This window comes from Dipteris shenzhenensis, chromosome 23 (genome assembly GCF_047967505.1).
Source record: "Dipteris shenzhenensis isolate YYH24624 ecotype China chromosome 23, Dip_SZ_1.0, whole genome shotgun sequence".
NCBI lineage: Eukaryota > Viridiplantae > Streptophyta > Polypodiopsida > Gleicheniales > Dipteridaceae > Dipteris > Dipteris shenzhenensis.
Window position 1 is genome coordinate 34,909,623 of NC_141618.1, and position 17,047 is coordinate 34,926,669.

The window sequence follows — 17,047 nt, forward strand, 5'->3', positions numbered from 1 at the left end:
GACCCTTGTCTTTGATCTTCAGTCAGGAGGCAGACTTCTCAGATCTTCAGATGATATCCTTTTGGAGGTGCCTTCCAGCCTATTCGGAGTGGGGCACGGACTCACAGTGGTATCTTGATCCTAACTCTATTCTCCTGGTACTTGGGTCTTAGAGACTCTAGTTATATGGCGGTCCCCCATTAGGTTCTTGCAGTGCGACCCAAGGGAGTAGGAATGGATTGATGAAGGGCATCGAGAGAAAAGCATCCCTTTCTTTTGTTACACAGTTAGAAATGCCAGGAGATTTCAGCTTAGCAGTAGAGGTTGGAGGCCCTCTAGAGCTCCTCGTTGGGATAGTTTTCAGATTTCTGCATCTAGAAATCCCTCACGAATAGAAAGATCACTCTCTTCTTTTGGCTTTCTATTCATGGAGGGATTGCAGTGAACCTCTGGAGATCCAGATTCGGGGCTGACCCTACTTGTCCTCGATGCCACGCAGCAGTTGAGCCAGTCCAACATTGCCTCTGGGAGTGCAAACAGGTGAGGACGGTCTGGAAGGGTGTTGCTAGGATATTTAGCATATTTCATAGAGCACCCTTCTTCATGACTTAGGGATCAGTGGTGGCATGGTTCTCTCTTACTAGCCCTCAGATGTTTTTCAAGAGACATGACTCAGACTCAACCTTCATTATACGACGACACTATGTGGAGTCATGTTCTCTCCAGGATGTTCCCTTCACTCCTTTCAAAGCTGCTCATGCCTCAGCAGACACTTCATAGGAGATTCTCGCTAGCATTGCAGCTTGGCATATTTGGAGGGCCAGATGTACGGAGGCAATGGAGGGTTCCCATGTTCACCCTTCCCAATGTATGGAGTGATACTATACACACACTGATAGCCATCTGGGCGTGCATGCACGGATCCTCCAGAGCAGCTACAGCCAGGAGAGATACTTTTTTCACAGTTTGGAGAGGATCTCCTCTCTTCTCTGAGTCTCCTTCAGGATTGAGGTGGCATTTTCAGCCTCCACATTGGATTTTTGTTAGCTCTTTTTGAGCTGGTAAACAACCCTCATAGGGTGAAATGCAACATCCAAAAGGATATCATCTATAGACCTAGACAACCTGATCCCAAAATGAACATCAAAGACCAAGGCATCCCCATCTGAACGTTGTAGTTCTATGATCTAACGTGGGATACTTAAAATTGTGAAGGCCCCAAGCCAAGTGGACCAAAAGTGAGGCTCATCCCTTGCATGAACCCAATCCAAGGTATGGCTGCATCTGACTTACTAATTGAAGTCTACGATTTTTTGAAATCCTTTCAAGAACCCACAGAGGAAGCAGATTACCTCTCCCATCCAGGCCACTACATATAATGAGAAGTTCCAAGTGGTCTACCATGATCAACAAGTATATTGTCATTCCACATGACAAGATAGGCATTCCACATGATCATCAATACCTGACACACTACCTAACAATCTCTTCCCAAGAGAAAGGAGAAACTCTTTGAAGAGTACTCTTGAAGCTAGCCCAAGCTTTGAGGGTGCTAGCTATAAAAGGGAAGGAGGAAACCCTAAGATGGGCTGAGGTAAACAACCACCTAGTACTATCCATCCAATCTCCACATATGGAAGGAGAATTGCACTATATGCATTGAATGAAAAAGTCCTTCCAAGGTTCTTGTCTTGGCAAAAACCCCCTGATCACCATCTTGCATAATAAGGCCCCGGTCTACCAGTTTGGATCAATAATATTGAGGCCTCCTTTTTGCATGGGAAGAATCAAGGTCAAGGTCTCCCAAGGTAACCTAGCTCTAGTGTCTGCCGATCCATCTAGTCCACTCTATCAAAAGTTCTTTATCACTCTTTTGGGCTGAGTGGTGCAATCCCTAGAATGGCACCAACAAGAGAAAACAAACCATGACATGGCCAGCAGTATCTATTTGACCAGCACCACCTTGGAAGCAATGTCAAGTTTGGCCTTACTCCAAAAAAGGAGTTTCCTCCCAAAACTCTCCAGCATGGGAGCGAATTGTTGAGAAGGAGAGATTCCCACAATGACCTGGCAACCCAAGTATCTTTTTTTGACCTCACGAGAAAAGACTCCTATTAAGTATGAAAGACCCTCCTCGTGGAGAAAACCCAAGGGAGAAAAAACATCATGCAGTACATGAAATACACCCTAGATGGGCCAAAAATAAACTCCTAAATGGATGTCAATAGATCCCTCAGTAACTTGGGTGAAGTTGATTATGAATCAGCTATGGCGGCAATGTGGTACACCACCCAGAGCCTAGATATTCCAACTAACAATCCTCATCGGTAGGAGAAAATAGGGTGGAAAACCTTACCCGACCTGGTGGCCAAAACAACTCCCTCTTGTTTGGAAGATCTCCTAGATTATTGCAGAGGAGGGAAATCCACGGAGAAAGAACACTCACTCCTATGGAATATGATGCCCTATCGATAGCAAAACCAATAATCGCATCGCCAAAGGTAGGGGGCAAAATCAGCCAGTGGAGAGAAAGAGTTCCTCTGAGCCAAAACATGGTGCCAGAGTACATTAGATCCTTGTTTGCAAAAGAGTAGAAGAGACAAGAACCACATCCTTCGCTCGATCAATGATGGGATACTGAAGAACTAAGGTGGAAGGTGACTTCCGACCAAGGCTTGGAAGAGGATATGAAGGAATATTCTCACTGACTCTATCCGAGGCTAGATCTGGGACATGAGTGCCCGTCAGAGCCATCCTTCCTCCTCCCTTTCTTTCTTCTTCTTCCCTTCTTCCTTTACCCTCTTGCTCTTCCAAGGGATTCAGGTGACGGAGGCCAAGAAAGAGGAAGCTACTCTCCCTCTTTCCTCTTGGAAGACAACCCCCTTCTCACCCTTAGCCTCTCCATGAGCTGCTCTTCTTCAACAAATTCAAGCTTGGAGCTGCCGCCATTAGTGAAGATGAAGCTGCTGGACTTGGAGCTCTTTGTCGCGAAAACTTCACTCTAAGCTACTGTTCCAGCTAGGCTGACTGCTCTAGACTCCTTTTTCAACAAGTTCATGGGCTGTTGTTGCATTTCGAAGAAGTTTGGAGGAACTTCATCACTGACAATCAGCTCCAAGTAGCTCCTACAAGCTGGGCGACTATTGTAGAGCCAATTTCCAGCTATTCTACAGCTCAAATCTGCAATTCATAGCCTCTCTACCAGCCGCCACACTATTTTTGACAATTTAGGGTTTGGCCGAGGTCGTTTTTCAGCTGCCGCCTCTATCTAGTCGCCCACACGTATTGCTGCTGGACGACACTCTGAACAGAAAATCTGGTGCTGACATCTGAAAAAAACAATCAAAACTATGTTTTTTGACCCGAACATTGAGTTTTGAAATTTCAGCTTGGATACTCAGTATTTTTTGGTACTTTCATGATCTAGGGTTTCTTGAGTGTTGCTAGGAAACTTTCCTGCAACAAATTTTGAAAAGACCTATTTTTTTTAAACCCTAATTTCTGTGAGAATCCCTAATTTTACTTCTACTAGTTTAGTATAAAGGATTAGACACTCACACTCATCCATATCAGTGTTAAGACCTTCCTAAAGCATAATCTCTCACATTTGAGGATCTACTCCGACTTCGGTGACTCTTCACCCGCCCTTTTGAGAGTCATGGAGCAATAGCCCTTGGTAGTGCTCCCATGGCCGACATCGACATATCTTCAGGGGCATTCTTGCCATGGACTTCATCGACTAGGAGATTTGCACGTTTGTGGAGGCAGCTACTTGGAGATCTTTTATGGGTTGGAGATCTTTTATGGGTTCTCTGTCCTTGCTATTCATAAAATCAATGAAATATTTTCTATTTTATACATGCAGTCAATAAAGGTTCTCAGCCTTGGATAATCCTCCTAAAACGATGTTTTGCTATCTATGGTGTGTGTCTCCATGTCACCCTGTTTTGGAGCAAGGAGGGGGATGTATTGTGGGAGCATGTATTGGCTTTGATAGGGTCTCTTTATCAGGCCTAGCCGAGTTCCAGGATGTTGGTGTATTCATAGACCTATGAGTTGGTCAAGTAGCCATGCTAAGACATGAGCCTCTAAGTCATTTTGAGTATCAAGCCATGAGTGTTCTTGGATCAACCTCTGAACATGCTCACACTTTAGCCTCTGAGTTACTTGGGGTGCATAGATTAGTAGTTGTTACCTTATCACACGACCACCTGTCGAGAGGCGTTGACCACATGACGACATCTGTTGACCACATGTTGACCATGTGTCAACACAAGTTAGCCACACGATCACACGGGTTTATCCAGGAGTACTATCCGAGGCTGTCAACCACAGGTCGACACATGTCAACCACAAGTCAACCAGGAGTATCGTGTCCAAAGTGATCTCATCAAGAGCTGCGCACATGGAGAGTTAGCTTAGCACATGGAGCAGTCAGGAGTATTTATATTTACACAGTGGTTCAGTGATACAGTGGTGCCATCAAGAGGTGTGGTGAACCAGCTCACCTGCACATGGAGAATTTACACCATCAGGCTGGCGAGTCAGGGAGTCAAGAAGTCGCCGAAGCCATCAAGAGAGCCAACGGCACAACGGCTATCCTCAACAGCTAAGGAGATAAGAGGATGACCAATGGGAAGAAAGGGGGGGATTCTCAGCGAAGAAGGGACCCTCCAAGGCGGGGGATGAGGATGAAGGAGAAGGGAGAGAGAGAAAAAGGGGCATTCGGCATTCGGCACAGGAGCGAAAGAGAGGAGAGTGAGGAGAGATAGAGGCTAGAGCTATGAGCTTGCCAAGGAGAGAGTGTGGAGAGACTTGTGTGTACCCTCTGTCTACTATGGGGATAGACCTGTGTATTCTTGTGACTTGCGACTTGTGACCTGGGGACACTAGTCCAGTATTATGTACTTTGGCCAACTTGGTCACTTTCTCATCTCTCTTGTCTCTTCCCGATATGGGGATTGTTCACCAGTGTAGGATTTTCTTATTCTGCTTATGTTGTGGAGTTCGCCGGTGATTGTCATTTAGCATAGTGCACTCGTACGTCGTCGTTCACTGTAGTATAGCATACGACACTCGCACACTACTGCACAGTGCGCTCTGCGCGATCCATTGCATTAGAGCATTGCAAAACTCATGCTACTCACGCCAGTGGCCTTTGGCCTCCGGTAACACCTCCGGAAGGATAGGAACCCCTCCCCTCAAACAGTTTATGGCGATCACGGTGGGACACTGCTGGTATTGAGTAGCACGAGTGAAGTGGTGATCTAGGGTCCTAGAGAGAGGTCTTATGCCGAGTAGTTCTGAAACCTTTGAAGGAGCTAGTGAGAGAACTAGGAGGTACTTGAGGAGAGTGGAGAAAAGACTTCCGGCAGACCAAACTAGGTACAAGAAGCATTACGTGCGACGTAAGTTTGCGAAGCCCTCAACTCGAGCACAAAGTGAGCCCACTGGAGCAGTAGCCAGAGCAAGTAACTTCATCGACACTCTCATTGACTTGGATCAACAGGAACCCTGGTGGTCTGATCCAGACTCCAGAGAAGAAGAAGTGCAAAGCGGAGAACAGGTGAAAGAAGAGGGTACTAAGGACGAGGGCTCCTCAAGGACTCATCAAGGTCAAGGCGGCCCCTCTCCTCCTCCTACAACGATGTCTTCATCAACCACCTCTTCTACCGGAGTGGTGACTCCATCTACTCCTGCCTCGACCTCTTGTGGACAAGCTGCTACCTCATCTGTTATGCATAGCTCTGGGCTCCCAGCTAATCCTTCTTCTACATCTATCCCATTGGGGGATACTTTTGCTCCAGCCATGCCTTTACCTGCCATGATGGTTTCATCTCCCTTCCCATCCACACCGGTGTTGCCTTTTCCACCACCTCCTTCCTTCCCTTCTGCCTACTCATCCATGACTTCAGCTCCGTCCCTCTCTTTCCCAAATGCTCTCCCATCCTCTTTCACCCCCACATCTTCCATGTTCTCACCCTTTCCCTCTGCAACACCGAGACCCCCCACTTACGCGCTACCATCTGGGTACACTTCCTCTACTACATCAGTAGTGACTTTCCCATTGTGGTCCTCCACAGGAGGAGTTGTCGGGGTGGTCTCCTCCTTGGGAACACCAACACTCATTACAGCCCCATCGGGACTCCCTCCAACTCTTGCATCTTCTCCAACCTCTTGGGTGGGGATGGCCGTTCTCAGTCCCCCAGACAGAGCTAGACTTCTTGAGCTACTCAACAAGGTCCACGTGGAGACTCAAAAGTTCAACGGCCACCTCCATGAGGATGCGGAAGCTCATGTGAGGAAGTTCCTCACAGCATGTAGAGATAAAGGTGTGGAGAATGAGCATGCGTTCCTTTACATCTTTCCCTCGTCGTTGGAGGATGCCGCGGATGTATGGTACAGTCAATTTCCTCCAGACCACTTCCAGACGTGGACAGACCTAAGGGAGGAATTCTTATGTACTTTCAAGTTGGAAAAATTCGAACACATGATTGTCCAAGAGTTATCCACTGACACCATGAAGCTTGGAGAAAGCATCTCTGAGATGTACACAAGGATGAGGGTCTTGGCGGCAAAGATGTCTGTGCCACCTAATGATGCTGTCATGAAGGGATGGTTTTTGAAAGCATTACCCCCTTCCATTGCTATAAGGTTGGTGAATAAACTCCCTGAACATGCCTCACTTCAAGACTTCCTAAAAGACGTTGTCAAGATGGAACGGTCACAGTTAAGCTTTGCCTCATCAACAAATACGACCACCCAACTCCCAAGAGAGGAGGGATCATCCGCATGGCAGCAACTCAAGGAGTTAGAAGAAATCAAAGAAGGCCTGAAAGATAGAATAAAGGTGGATGGCCAATCGTCCTTTGAGGCCCAAATTCGAAGTGGCCTTTGGTGCACCGAATGCAAGGGTTCTAACCATGGTTACTGGGAGTGCCCCTCCAAGCGAAAGGTACCTACTTCTACCTCATTTTGTACATTTTATGAGATCCATGGACATGATGCCTCTGAGTGTAGGTACCTCAAAGGATTAAGGAAGCTTCTTCCAGAGTATACCTCGGGGGAACCTCTAGTTGCTGCAGTCAACAAAACGGTACCCATAACTTCTGGTCCAGCAGAAGTATCTCTTGCTCCCCCTCTTGCACGAGCATCTGAGCCACCTCCTTCTCCTGTCATGCCACCTCCATTGCTTCCGACTCCCCCTTTGCTCCAAGCTCCTGCCCCCAATTCAATTGGTTCCCCTTATTTCTATCCTCAACCATACTATGCCCCGTACCAACCACCTATGTCAGGAGGTGGCTATGGACCCTCTTATCAATGCAGTCGAAGGGGTGGTTTCAGAGGTGGACGCGGAGGTGCAGGCAGAGGTACAAACTTTAGAAGACCCATCATGTGTTACAGATGTGGCGAGTACGGCCACTACCAAGATGATTGTACACAGCCGTTCGGGGGACCCTCTTGTACACAGTGCAACACAAACGACCACTACACCAGAGATTGTCCCAATAGAAGAGTGGGACCCGCATCCCAAGTGAATATGGTTGATGTAGTAGTGGCGGGGGAGGGCAACAATCCCCATTTGATTGGCGCAGTGTTGGGCGCTGTGACACGGTCACATACAAAAGGTGACAAATGTAAGGGTGACTCAGAGTCAGCACCGGAGACCTCAGCACCAATGAGTTCGACAAGTGTTTCCCTACCGAGGTCATTCTCCTCCTCCAAAGTACACAGTATGCCCAGGAATAGACCACCCATGCTGGCTTCTGATAGTGATTCAGAAACAAACTCGAAGGGCGCACAGCCATTAAGGTCAACCACTAACTCTGGGAGTGCCTCATCCTCGGGTGATCACTCTATGCCTTTGAGGTATTAGGAGGTGGTAAAGGGTGTCACAAGAGATCTTCAAACAAGTTCTGAAGATGAAGGTAGCACACCTCAGCTTCCATCCCGCAAGTCCAGAACTGTGAGGTTTGCAACAGAAGTGACAACCCTCGGACAGTACCGGGATAAGGAGGCAGGAGTAGGTCCTCCCACTTTGTCCCCAACAGCACTCAACAGAGAAGAGGCTATGGGGACAAGACCTAGTCCTGCCCAGGAAAAAGGGAAAGGAGTGATGGAAGAGAAACCATTGGAGACAATGACTCACAGTTCAGACCTACATCCACATCCTCGTGTAAGCTTCGACCCTCGGCCAGAGGCTAGGAGGATGAGGTTGCAAAAGGCTAATGCTATTGTCCACCACTACTCCCTGTTTGAAGATCTTATGAGTTTCAAACCCAACCTCACTCTACGACAACTTTGTCTATTGTCCCCCCAAATCAAGCATCAGACTATTACATTTCTGAATCGCCTCCCAGGAGGTCGACACAAGGGATCTACTCCAAGTGGGCCAACACCAGAGACATTACCGGCTCAGCATGGGTCTACACCGGACCACTTCTCTGCCTACGCTGCCCTCACTTGTGAACAAAGTCCCAAGCTCACCGTGGAGATCCATGGAGTGGAGTTGAAGGACGTCTTCCTCGATGGTGGGGCGGCTGTGAACATTATGCCGAAAGGTACACTCCAAAAACTAGGGTTGAAGTTGACAAGTGATGTTCACTTTCAGGTACGCATGGCTGATCAACGCAGAGTAAAACCAATGGGTGCAGTCAAAGGTGTTCACATGAAGATTGGCGGAGTAACTTTTCTCTCCAATTTTGTTGTCCTTGATATGACCGAAAATGAACAAACTTACCCTCTACTTCTTGGTAGGCCATGGTTGCGGTCTTCAAAAGCCATTCAGGATTGGTCAACTCATGAAGTTCGATTGCCCCTGGGATCGACATCCCTCGAATAGATATGGTCACAGGGCAGGCAAGGCACATACCAATAAAACTAGGAGAGGAGGATTTTGAAGAACAAGCCGAGTCGAAGAGGAGCATTGGGCCTGTGGGGACTGGCCCAGGGGTGGTGACCAAGATATCAATGAGGAGACAACCCTAGAAGGATTTGAAAGTTTGACCTACTTGTTGGATCGGGCTGATCAAGAAGACGAGGAGGCTGTCATTTTGGATTGGATGGGAGCCCTGGGCTCCTTAGCGGTCAACATGGTGGAACTATGCCAACAAGAAGATCAAGAAGAACACCTACTTGCAGTATCAGAAATCCACCCAGAACGACAGGGTCTTGCTGAACTAGTTTACGAAAGGATGCCCTTTGGAATTTGCAATAGTCCACACATGTATAAGAGAATGGTCACTAGGGGTACTACAGTAGACACCACAGATCGTACTGAGGACAATGATGGTACTGCAGTAAACATTGAGGATCGTCCAATGGCCGAGTTGGAGGACATTGGTCAAGATGCTGACAATACTATAGGATACAATGAAGGATCTACTGGGGACGAGGCTAGTACTGCACAACCCACCAATGGTACTCCAGAGTACAATCATGGTATTACGGTGCACAACCATGGTACTACGGTGTACAACCATGGTACTGCTGAGTGCAATGATGGTCATAGAGAAGACAGAAACACTAATGAAGACGAGACTGATGGTGATAGTGATTTAGAAGAAAGTGACATAGACATTGCTGAACTTGAGAAGAATCACCACCAACAGCTTGAGGTCTTGGGCGGACCCAGGGTGCATACCGGATACAGAGGTGAGGACATGGCCGATCTCACTTTGCTTGACCTTTTCTTATCAGAAGCCGACCACCCCTCAATTCAAGACCTTCCGGAAATCACTTATGAGGTGGAAGGCTTACCTTACCGGGGCATGCTGAAACAGTCACCGAGGCATCGAAGGCATACAACATCTGCAACATCTACTGATTCTACATCTCAGTCAATGCCTAAGAACCCCCCAGATACTTACCCCCCATCTTGGTTGAGAGAAGTGGAGGGGGACTTTCCCCTTGAAGATACTCCAGCACATACAGGACTGAGAATGGGTGAACCAAGTACCTCAACATCCCAATGCATTGCCCCTGTTGATGAGGCACGGAACTGGCGGTATCTCAACATTGGCATTTGAAGTTAGCCACTTGGGTCTGGGAACATGACTATCCTCTAGCTGCAGTCACCGACCTTTTTAAAGAATTTGTGGATGTCTTTGCTTGGTCCTACAAGGATCTGAAGGGGGTGCCCGCTGATTTCATGGAGCATGGCATCGACTTATATCCAGATGCAGACCCTGTGATTAAAGGTCCATACCGCATGAATCCCAACTAGAGAGAGCCAAGTCATTGAGCCCCAAGTCATGAAGAAGGAAGAAGGAACAAAAGTGCTCGATAGACCAGCAATCCCTCACATATGGTCCTCACGTATTTGCAGTCCATAAACAATGTTGAATAGGCTCCTCAACATAGAGGCAACAAGGGCAAGCAGAGGCTGCACAGAACATGGACCTCCACCGATCACTGCAATCCCTATGGTAGATAGAAAGCCAAAAGAAAAGAGCTATAATTTTTCCTATTCCAGTAGGATTTCCAGACTCTCTTCCAAAAGAATCTCTGCAGGTAAGCAGAACTATGAAAATTCTCCCAACAATGAGCAGTTCTGGTGGGCTTCCAACCTCTAAGGCTAAGCTGAAGCTCCCTAGCATTAATGACCGTGAAACAAAAGAGGGAGGCTGTTCTCTCAACACCCTATTTCAATCCCCTCCCACTCCCCAAGGTCCCACAGAAACTAATTTATGGGGACACCTCCATAGAGCCAAGTCCTCTACAAACCCAAGGGAATGTAACCTTGGTTAGGGTCTAGAGGCCATCTTAAAGCCAAAAACATTGCTCCACATGACCTAAAACCTGATAGGCTCAAAAACAACATCCATAAGAATATCCCCATTTGTTGACCTAGACAATCTGCCCCAGAATGAACATCAAAGACCAAGGCATCCCTGTCTGAGCGTCATAGTCCTATGACCTGAAGTGGAGCCTCGTAAAGTCCCCAAGCCACATACAAGGGTATGGCTGCATCAATCTTCTGAATTCTCCTTGCACTTCCTTTGAGGTGACTTACTACTTGGAGTTTACGATCATCTAGAAGGTTTTCGAAATCCTTGAGCCCACAGAGGAAGCAGGACCTCTCTCCCATCTAGGCCCCTGTATAAAGTGAAAAGTTCCAGTAGGTCTGCCATGATCATCCACTCCCACTCCCCGGAATCCCACTACCTGGCACATTTGGAGATCTAGGCTGCCAGTCATACCTTGTCCAGTATCTAGACAGATGTTGTACACTCTCATGGCTATTTGGTCCATGATGCAAGGATCTTCTACGTCTGCTTTGACCATGAGAACGATTTTTCTCAGATGGTAGAGAGGTTGTCCTTTCTTCTTTGAGACCATCACAGGCATGAGATGTCATTTCTAGCCATGGTCTTTATTCTTATCAGGTCTTTCATTTTCTCAGACTTTTTGAATGGCATTTTACCAATGTTTTTTCATGCTGTGCATGATGTATCTATGATAGTTCCTTCTCTCGACTATTTCTTCCATACTAAGGAAGACATCTATTTCAATCCCATATTTCAAAAAATTCAGCAGTAATCACTACCGCAGCACGTTGAAGCAGAAAGACATAAAGACACAATCTGGATAGAAGCTTCATTTTTGCATGCCTTGAAATGGCATGAAAAAAGAGATCATGCAATAGCAGAACATCTTTCCATCTCCTTACATGTCAAGACCAAAGGAATAAAACAGCACAGTTTCTCATATCACAGTGTGCTCTCATCCCATACTGTTCCATTTGATCAACTGGTATCTTTTTGGCTCAGATTCCAAAATTTAAATCTTTTTTGGGCTGATGAGCATTTCCTTGCATGACAAGAATATATTTCGGAGACATGCACTTCCAGGAGAAAAGCCTGCTAATATGAGCATTGATGGATTGGATAACTTCACTGCTGATTGAAAGTAGGCACAGAGAATGATGCAAAGCAGGAAGTTGAAACACTGAGAGAAACCGAAAAATGTGACAGCAATAATACGGAGCCATGGGACCCCCCAAGGAGAAATCCGTGTAGGGATACGGAGTCCTCTACGTAGACGGCTAAAAAAACCTCCAGCCGAGGGAGAAAAGAAACGGGAATTAAAAGAGGATGAACATTACAAAACAAGCATAATCAATAAATATTTGAAATCAAGGAATGGGAATTAGATCATACTTTCGTAGAGCTGATGGTTGGACTTTCCATGATAAACTCATCTGTAGATGGATCAAAGCTAGCAGTTGTTTCAATCCCCTTTACGTTTGAGCCGTGGCCTAATTCAGTTTGAGCATAACAACCTATAATGTCCATATTTTTGGCAAGCGGTACCCAGATTTTCTGTTGTTCTTCTGTAGCCTGGCCTTCCAATGCTGGGACAAACATATTCTGCAAATAAGACAAAGTGTGACTTATGATGGAAATATTTTAGCAAAAGGCACTAAGATTCCAACTGTGAACATGAATCATCTTCGTAAACCTTTGTACAGCCCCTACAATTCCAAATTTTCACATAGAAAAGCTTCCCAGATTTCTATTCCTGTCCACCAAAACTGGTGACTACAGATGCCCAGAGTATTGAAGGATATGGAGAACCAAAAACTAAATGAGGAAAACAAAAAACTGCATTAAAGTTAAAACACTTCCACTATTTCTAAATGCCTGTCTGTTCACGATTTATTCTTCTTCCAATAAGGTCGACACTATCACCCGAGAAAATCTTCAAACAAACCCCAGGAATGGATGATGGCCCAACACTTGGAAATTTTATTGTTTGCCACACGAGGTTCATGACTGCACACTGGAGCTTTTTTTTAAAGAGAAATAACATTCTATTAATAACGTGGTACTTTGGCCCAACTAGAAAGACATTGCTTCCAGGCACACTTTCAGGACTCACCAACGAAGAGCTAGCTCTCCGACACACTGGTGAGACCGATGGTCATGAGCACTCTTTCGGGGGTGTGACTTACCGAAGACCGAATGGAGGTAATTTGAATGGCTACAAGTGACCATGGGGTCCAGGACGAATCGGAGTAAGCCCTCAGTTCCACACGAGATAGTACAGGCAGAGTTGGCCATGACTCCCATACAAATTGATGCCATCTTTTAGATAGTGACTTTCATCCATAGCGTCTGGGACTTGCCTCGACGAAGAGTACCGAGACTGGCCTTGGAGTCATCCAAGCGACTAGCAGAGAGTGGAGCAGACACATGGTATACACGGATATCCACATGGTTTACCAGGCATGGTATCCAAAAGGGCAGGCTTCCCCCTTTCTAGTACAGCATGGATGCATCCCCGACAGGTAGGACTAGTGTCGAACACTGTTGCATCCGTACGCGTACGGTCCTTTTTTCCGTACGGCCGTACGTATGGACGTCCATACGGATTTCCCTACGTGACTTTTTTTTTAGGGGGGGGGGAGGGAAATCAGGATGCGTACCTTATATTATTGCTTGGCTCCTATTTTCTAATCCGTATACGTCCTTGTGAAGGCTCTCGAATCCCAAGAAAGGCTGTACGTACTACAGTCTACGCCCAAATTCCAATCACCGGCTCTCTGCCTGCACACCGACCTTGCTGCCTCAAGAGCCTATTTAGGCAACCGTTTGCCCTCTATTTAGGCAGCCCTTTGCCCTCTTCTTCAGCACCTTGCTGCCCTCTATTTAGGCAGCCCTTTGCCCTCTTCTCAAGAGCCTATTTAGGCAGCCCTTTGCCCTCTTCTTCAGTCCTGACTCCCGAGTCCCCTCAGCCCTTCACTCTTCTTCAGCACCTTGCTGCCCTCTATTTAGGCAGCCCTTTGCCCTCTTCTACTTGCTTTGGAGGTGAGTGGTCACCATACAGTTGCAGCCCGCAGCTTGCCTCTACGCTCTACCTGCTCCAAGCGTCAAGGTAATTGCAATGGCTGCTCTTTTTTCCTGTTTTGCAGCAAGTGCTCTCTCTTTAGTTGATGCCATCTAACACGGCAGCCTGCAAGGGCTTCAAGCCCTCTTTGGAAATTGTTCCTTTGCCCAATGCCTTATTTGCCCTCTTTTGCAAATTTGCAGCTTGCAGATCTGCAAATGGGAAGACAAAAAGGACCAGAATGGGAATTTGTAGAGGCCTTAAAGCCTTTGGGGAAGGGCCAATACACTTGTAAATGTAAATATTGCCCTCATTCATGGGATGGAGGACCCACATTTTCTTGGGCTCACACGCTTGGGGGTCGACAAGTGTACCGCTCCTCCTGAAAATGTGAAAGATACTTGTCAAAGATTGCAAGCAAAGGTGGCCTTAAAAACTGCTGCAAAACAGCTTGTTGAAGATGTGGCTGATTTGGGAGATGCCTCAGTGAGTGGTACTACAATGCATCTGGCAGTGCATATGAGCCAAAGCAAAAGAAGTTGAAGATGTAAAAGGAAACCTTGGAAAAGGCATGGGAGTCACAAGCACGGAAGGATGCATACATTGCTCTCCGTCGTTTTTTCTTTGCAGAGGATATTCCTCATTGGAAGGTGAGGAGCCCTTATTTTTTGGAGATGGTTTGTGCCATTGGCCAAGTTAGGCCTACCTTCAAGCCTCCATCCTACAATGTTTTGCGCACAACGGAGCTAACTAATGAAGTAGTATGCCTGGATCAAGAGATGCTACAGTTCCGGGATAAGTGGAAAAAATATGGCTGCACCAAACTTGTGATGGTTGGTCTAACACTCGACGCCAGCCTATAATCAATATTATGGTCTCATGCATATTTGGTTCAGCCTTCTTGAAGTCCATGGACACAAGTGGGCAGTATAAGTCAGGGGAGTACATCTTTGGGATACTGAAAGATGCCATTCTTGATGTTGGGGCTGAAAGTGTGGTGTAGGTGTGTATGGACAATGCATCTAGCTGTGTGCGGGCAGGAGAATTGGTGGAGGAAGAGTGGCCTCACATTTTCTATACTAGATGCACATGCCATTGCCTTGACCTCTTGTTTGAGGACATTGGAAAGCTTGCATGGGTGAAGCCAATGTTGGTACATGCTAACATGATTGTGACATTTGTTACCCAGAAACACACCGTGTTAGCAATGTATGGAAAATTCAGCAAGAAGGAATTGGTGAAGCCAGCACAAACACGGTTTGCTTACATCATGTTAGCAAACTTGTTGGATGAGAGGGTATACAATGGATTGCGCCGCATGGTTGTCAGTGATGAGTATTGCAAGAAGAAGGTGTCACACACTGTGAAAGCACAACAGCTGTCTTCTATTATATTGGGTGCTTCATTTTGGCAAGATGCAAGACTCATTGTGAAGCTTTGTGCACCTATTTTGAAGATCCTTCGCCTGGCTGATAGGGAAGGGGCTACCATGGGACTTGTATATGAACTCACTGATCGGATGGTCGAGAAGATGGCAACTATTGATGGGATTGAATCCTCAAAGCTGGCTGATGTTAGAGCCTTGTGTGTTGACAGGTGGAATATGATGCATTCTCCATTGAAGGCAGCGTTTGTTCTCCATCCTATTTGGAGAGAGAAAATTCCAGATAGTGACAAGGAGGTGCACAATGGGTGGATGGATGTCATAGAGCAGTACACCAAGTATGATGTTGACAGCCAAGGCACCTTATGTGATGGGTTGGATATTTACAAATCCATGTCAAGCACATTTGCTCGTGCGATTGCAAAGGATGAAAAGAGAATGCACCAAGGGGTGAAATGGTGGGAGACATTTGGGACTCACACACCGAATTTGCAGCAGTTAGCTCTTCGAGTGCTCTCGCAAGGCACATGTGCTTCTCCTTGTGAGAGGAATTGGAGCACATTCTCTCTTATCCATACTAAAAGAAGGAATAGGCTACTTCCAAAGAATACTGAGAAATTAGTATACATCCATACTAATTTGCGTCTCATTTCCAAAATTAAGGAAAGGGAATTTGAGAATATAGAAGTGACCTTAGAAATGATCAACAAGGAGAAGGATGATAGTAGGCTGCTAGCGAGGCAAGCAGATACAGAGGGAGAAGACATTGCAGCCCCTATTGTTACACTTACAGGAACGATGGATGTTGCTGCAGCTTCAAGCAGCTCTAGTCTTTTGGAGTTCCATGGCGAGGCAGATGAGGATGATAGTGATGAGGAGGAGGAGGAGGATGAGGAGGGTGCAGGCATTGATGCACATGATGATGAGGATGAGGATAAGCAAGAGGATGAGGATGAAGATGCAGCTTGAGGCTTGAGCCTCATTGGTTGTGAATTGTCATGCATGCTTTATTTCCGAGCTGTGGCACACTGGCAGCCTTTTCTTTATGATGTTTGCCTTTCATGTTTTGGTGTAGTTACTAGTACCTACTTCCCTTGATCATGATGTTTTGGTGTAGTATTGATTATTGATCTATGATCTATGATTCCATCATTTGACAGTGGACACTATGTATGAATCATGATGTATCAAAATCTAGAATCCACATGACTACGGTCTCTGGAGGCTGGAGTCTTTCATGAATTATGAATCACGATTCACAACTCATGACTCATGAGTGATGAATTTAAAATTAATACAAGTTCAAGTTTCAATTTAATACCTCTATGTCAATTTAATGTGTACAATGATCAATGATCAATCTATATTTTTCTGAAATTTTTTGGGTAAAACTAGAGTCACGTATGTTTCAGCCCCAAGGGCTGAACCATACTCCAATCATACTTCCGTACTCGTATGACGTATGCATATGGTAACGTATGGAAAAAACTATGGTGTCGAATCTGTAGGGTCTTAGGGCATTTTGCTAGAGATTGCCCAAAGAATAAGAAAATGAAGGAACATGGTGGAAAGAGGAAGAGAGAGAGGGTAGGCTAGGGAGAGAGGATATACGTAGATGAATATAGGAACATTCCCAAACTCATCCTCTAAAAACACAACATAGTGCAGTTTCAATCTCAAGATAGTCACTCATAGGGAGAGAGGAAGTGATACTCAAAAGGAGACATAATGAAATGACTAGAGCAATGAACAAAAATGAGAATACTCACATGTAGACCAAAGAGCTTGTAGCTTGATACTTGATTGATTTGACACTAGACAAGTACAACTCTTACATAAGAGCACACACACACA

General features: G+C 46.1%; 2 protein-coding genes across 2 annotated transcripts in view; one reads left to right on the forward strand and one right to left on the reverse strand.

The window, feature by feature from the left end:
• The window catches only part of LOC147887306 (peroxisomal acyl-coenzyme A oxidase 1-like), a 114,916-nt gene that overhangs the window by 70,691 nt on the left and 27,178 nt on the right, over positions 1–17,047 (reverse strand). The window contains exon 4 of the mRNA XM_087394386.1: positions 12,141–12,350. Within this exon, the coding sequence (XP_087250512.1) occupies positions 12,141–12,350 (210 nt within the window). The remainder of the gene's footprint in view (positions 1–12,140; positions 12,351–17,047) is intronic.
• LOC147887307 (uncharacterized) lies at positions 15,080–16,162 on the forward strand. The gene has a single exon (XM_087394056.1). The coding sequence runs from the start codon at positions 15,080–15,082 to the stop codon at positions 16,160–16,162; it is 1,083 nt and encodes a 360-aa protein (XP_087250182.1).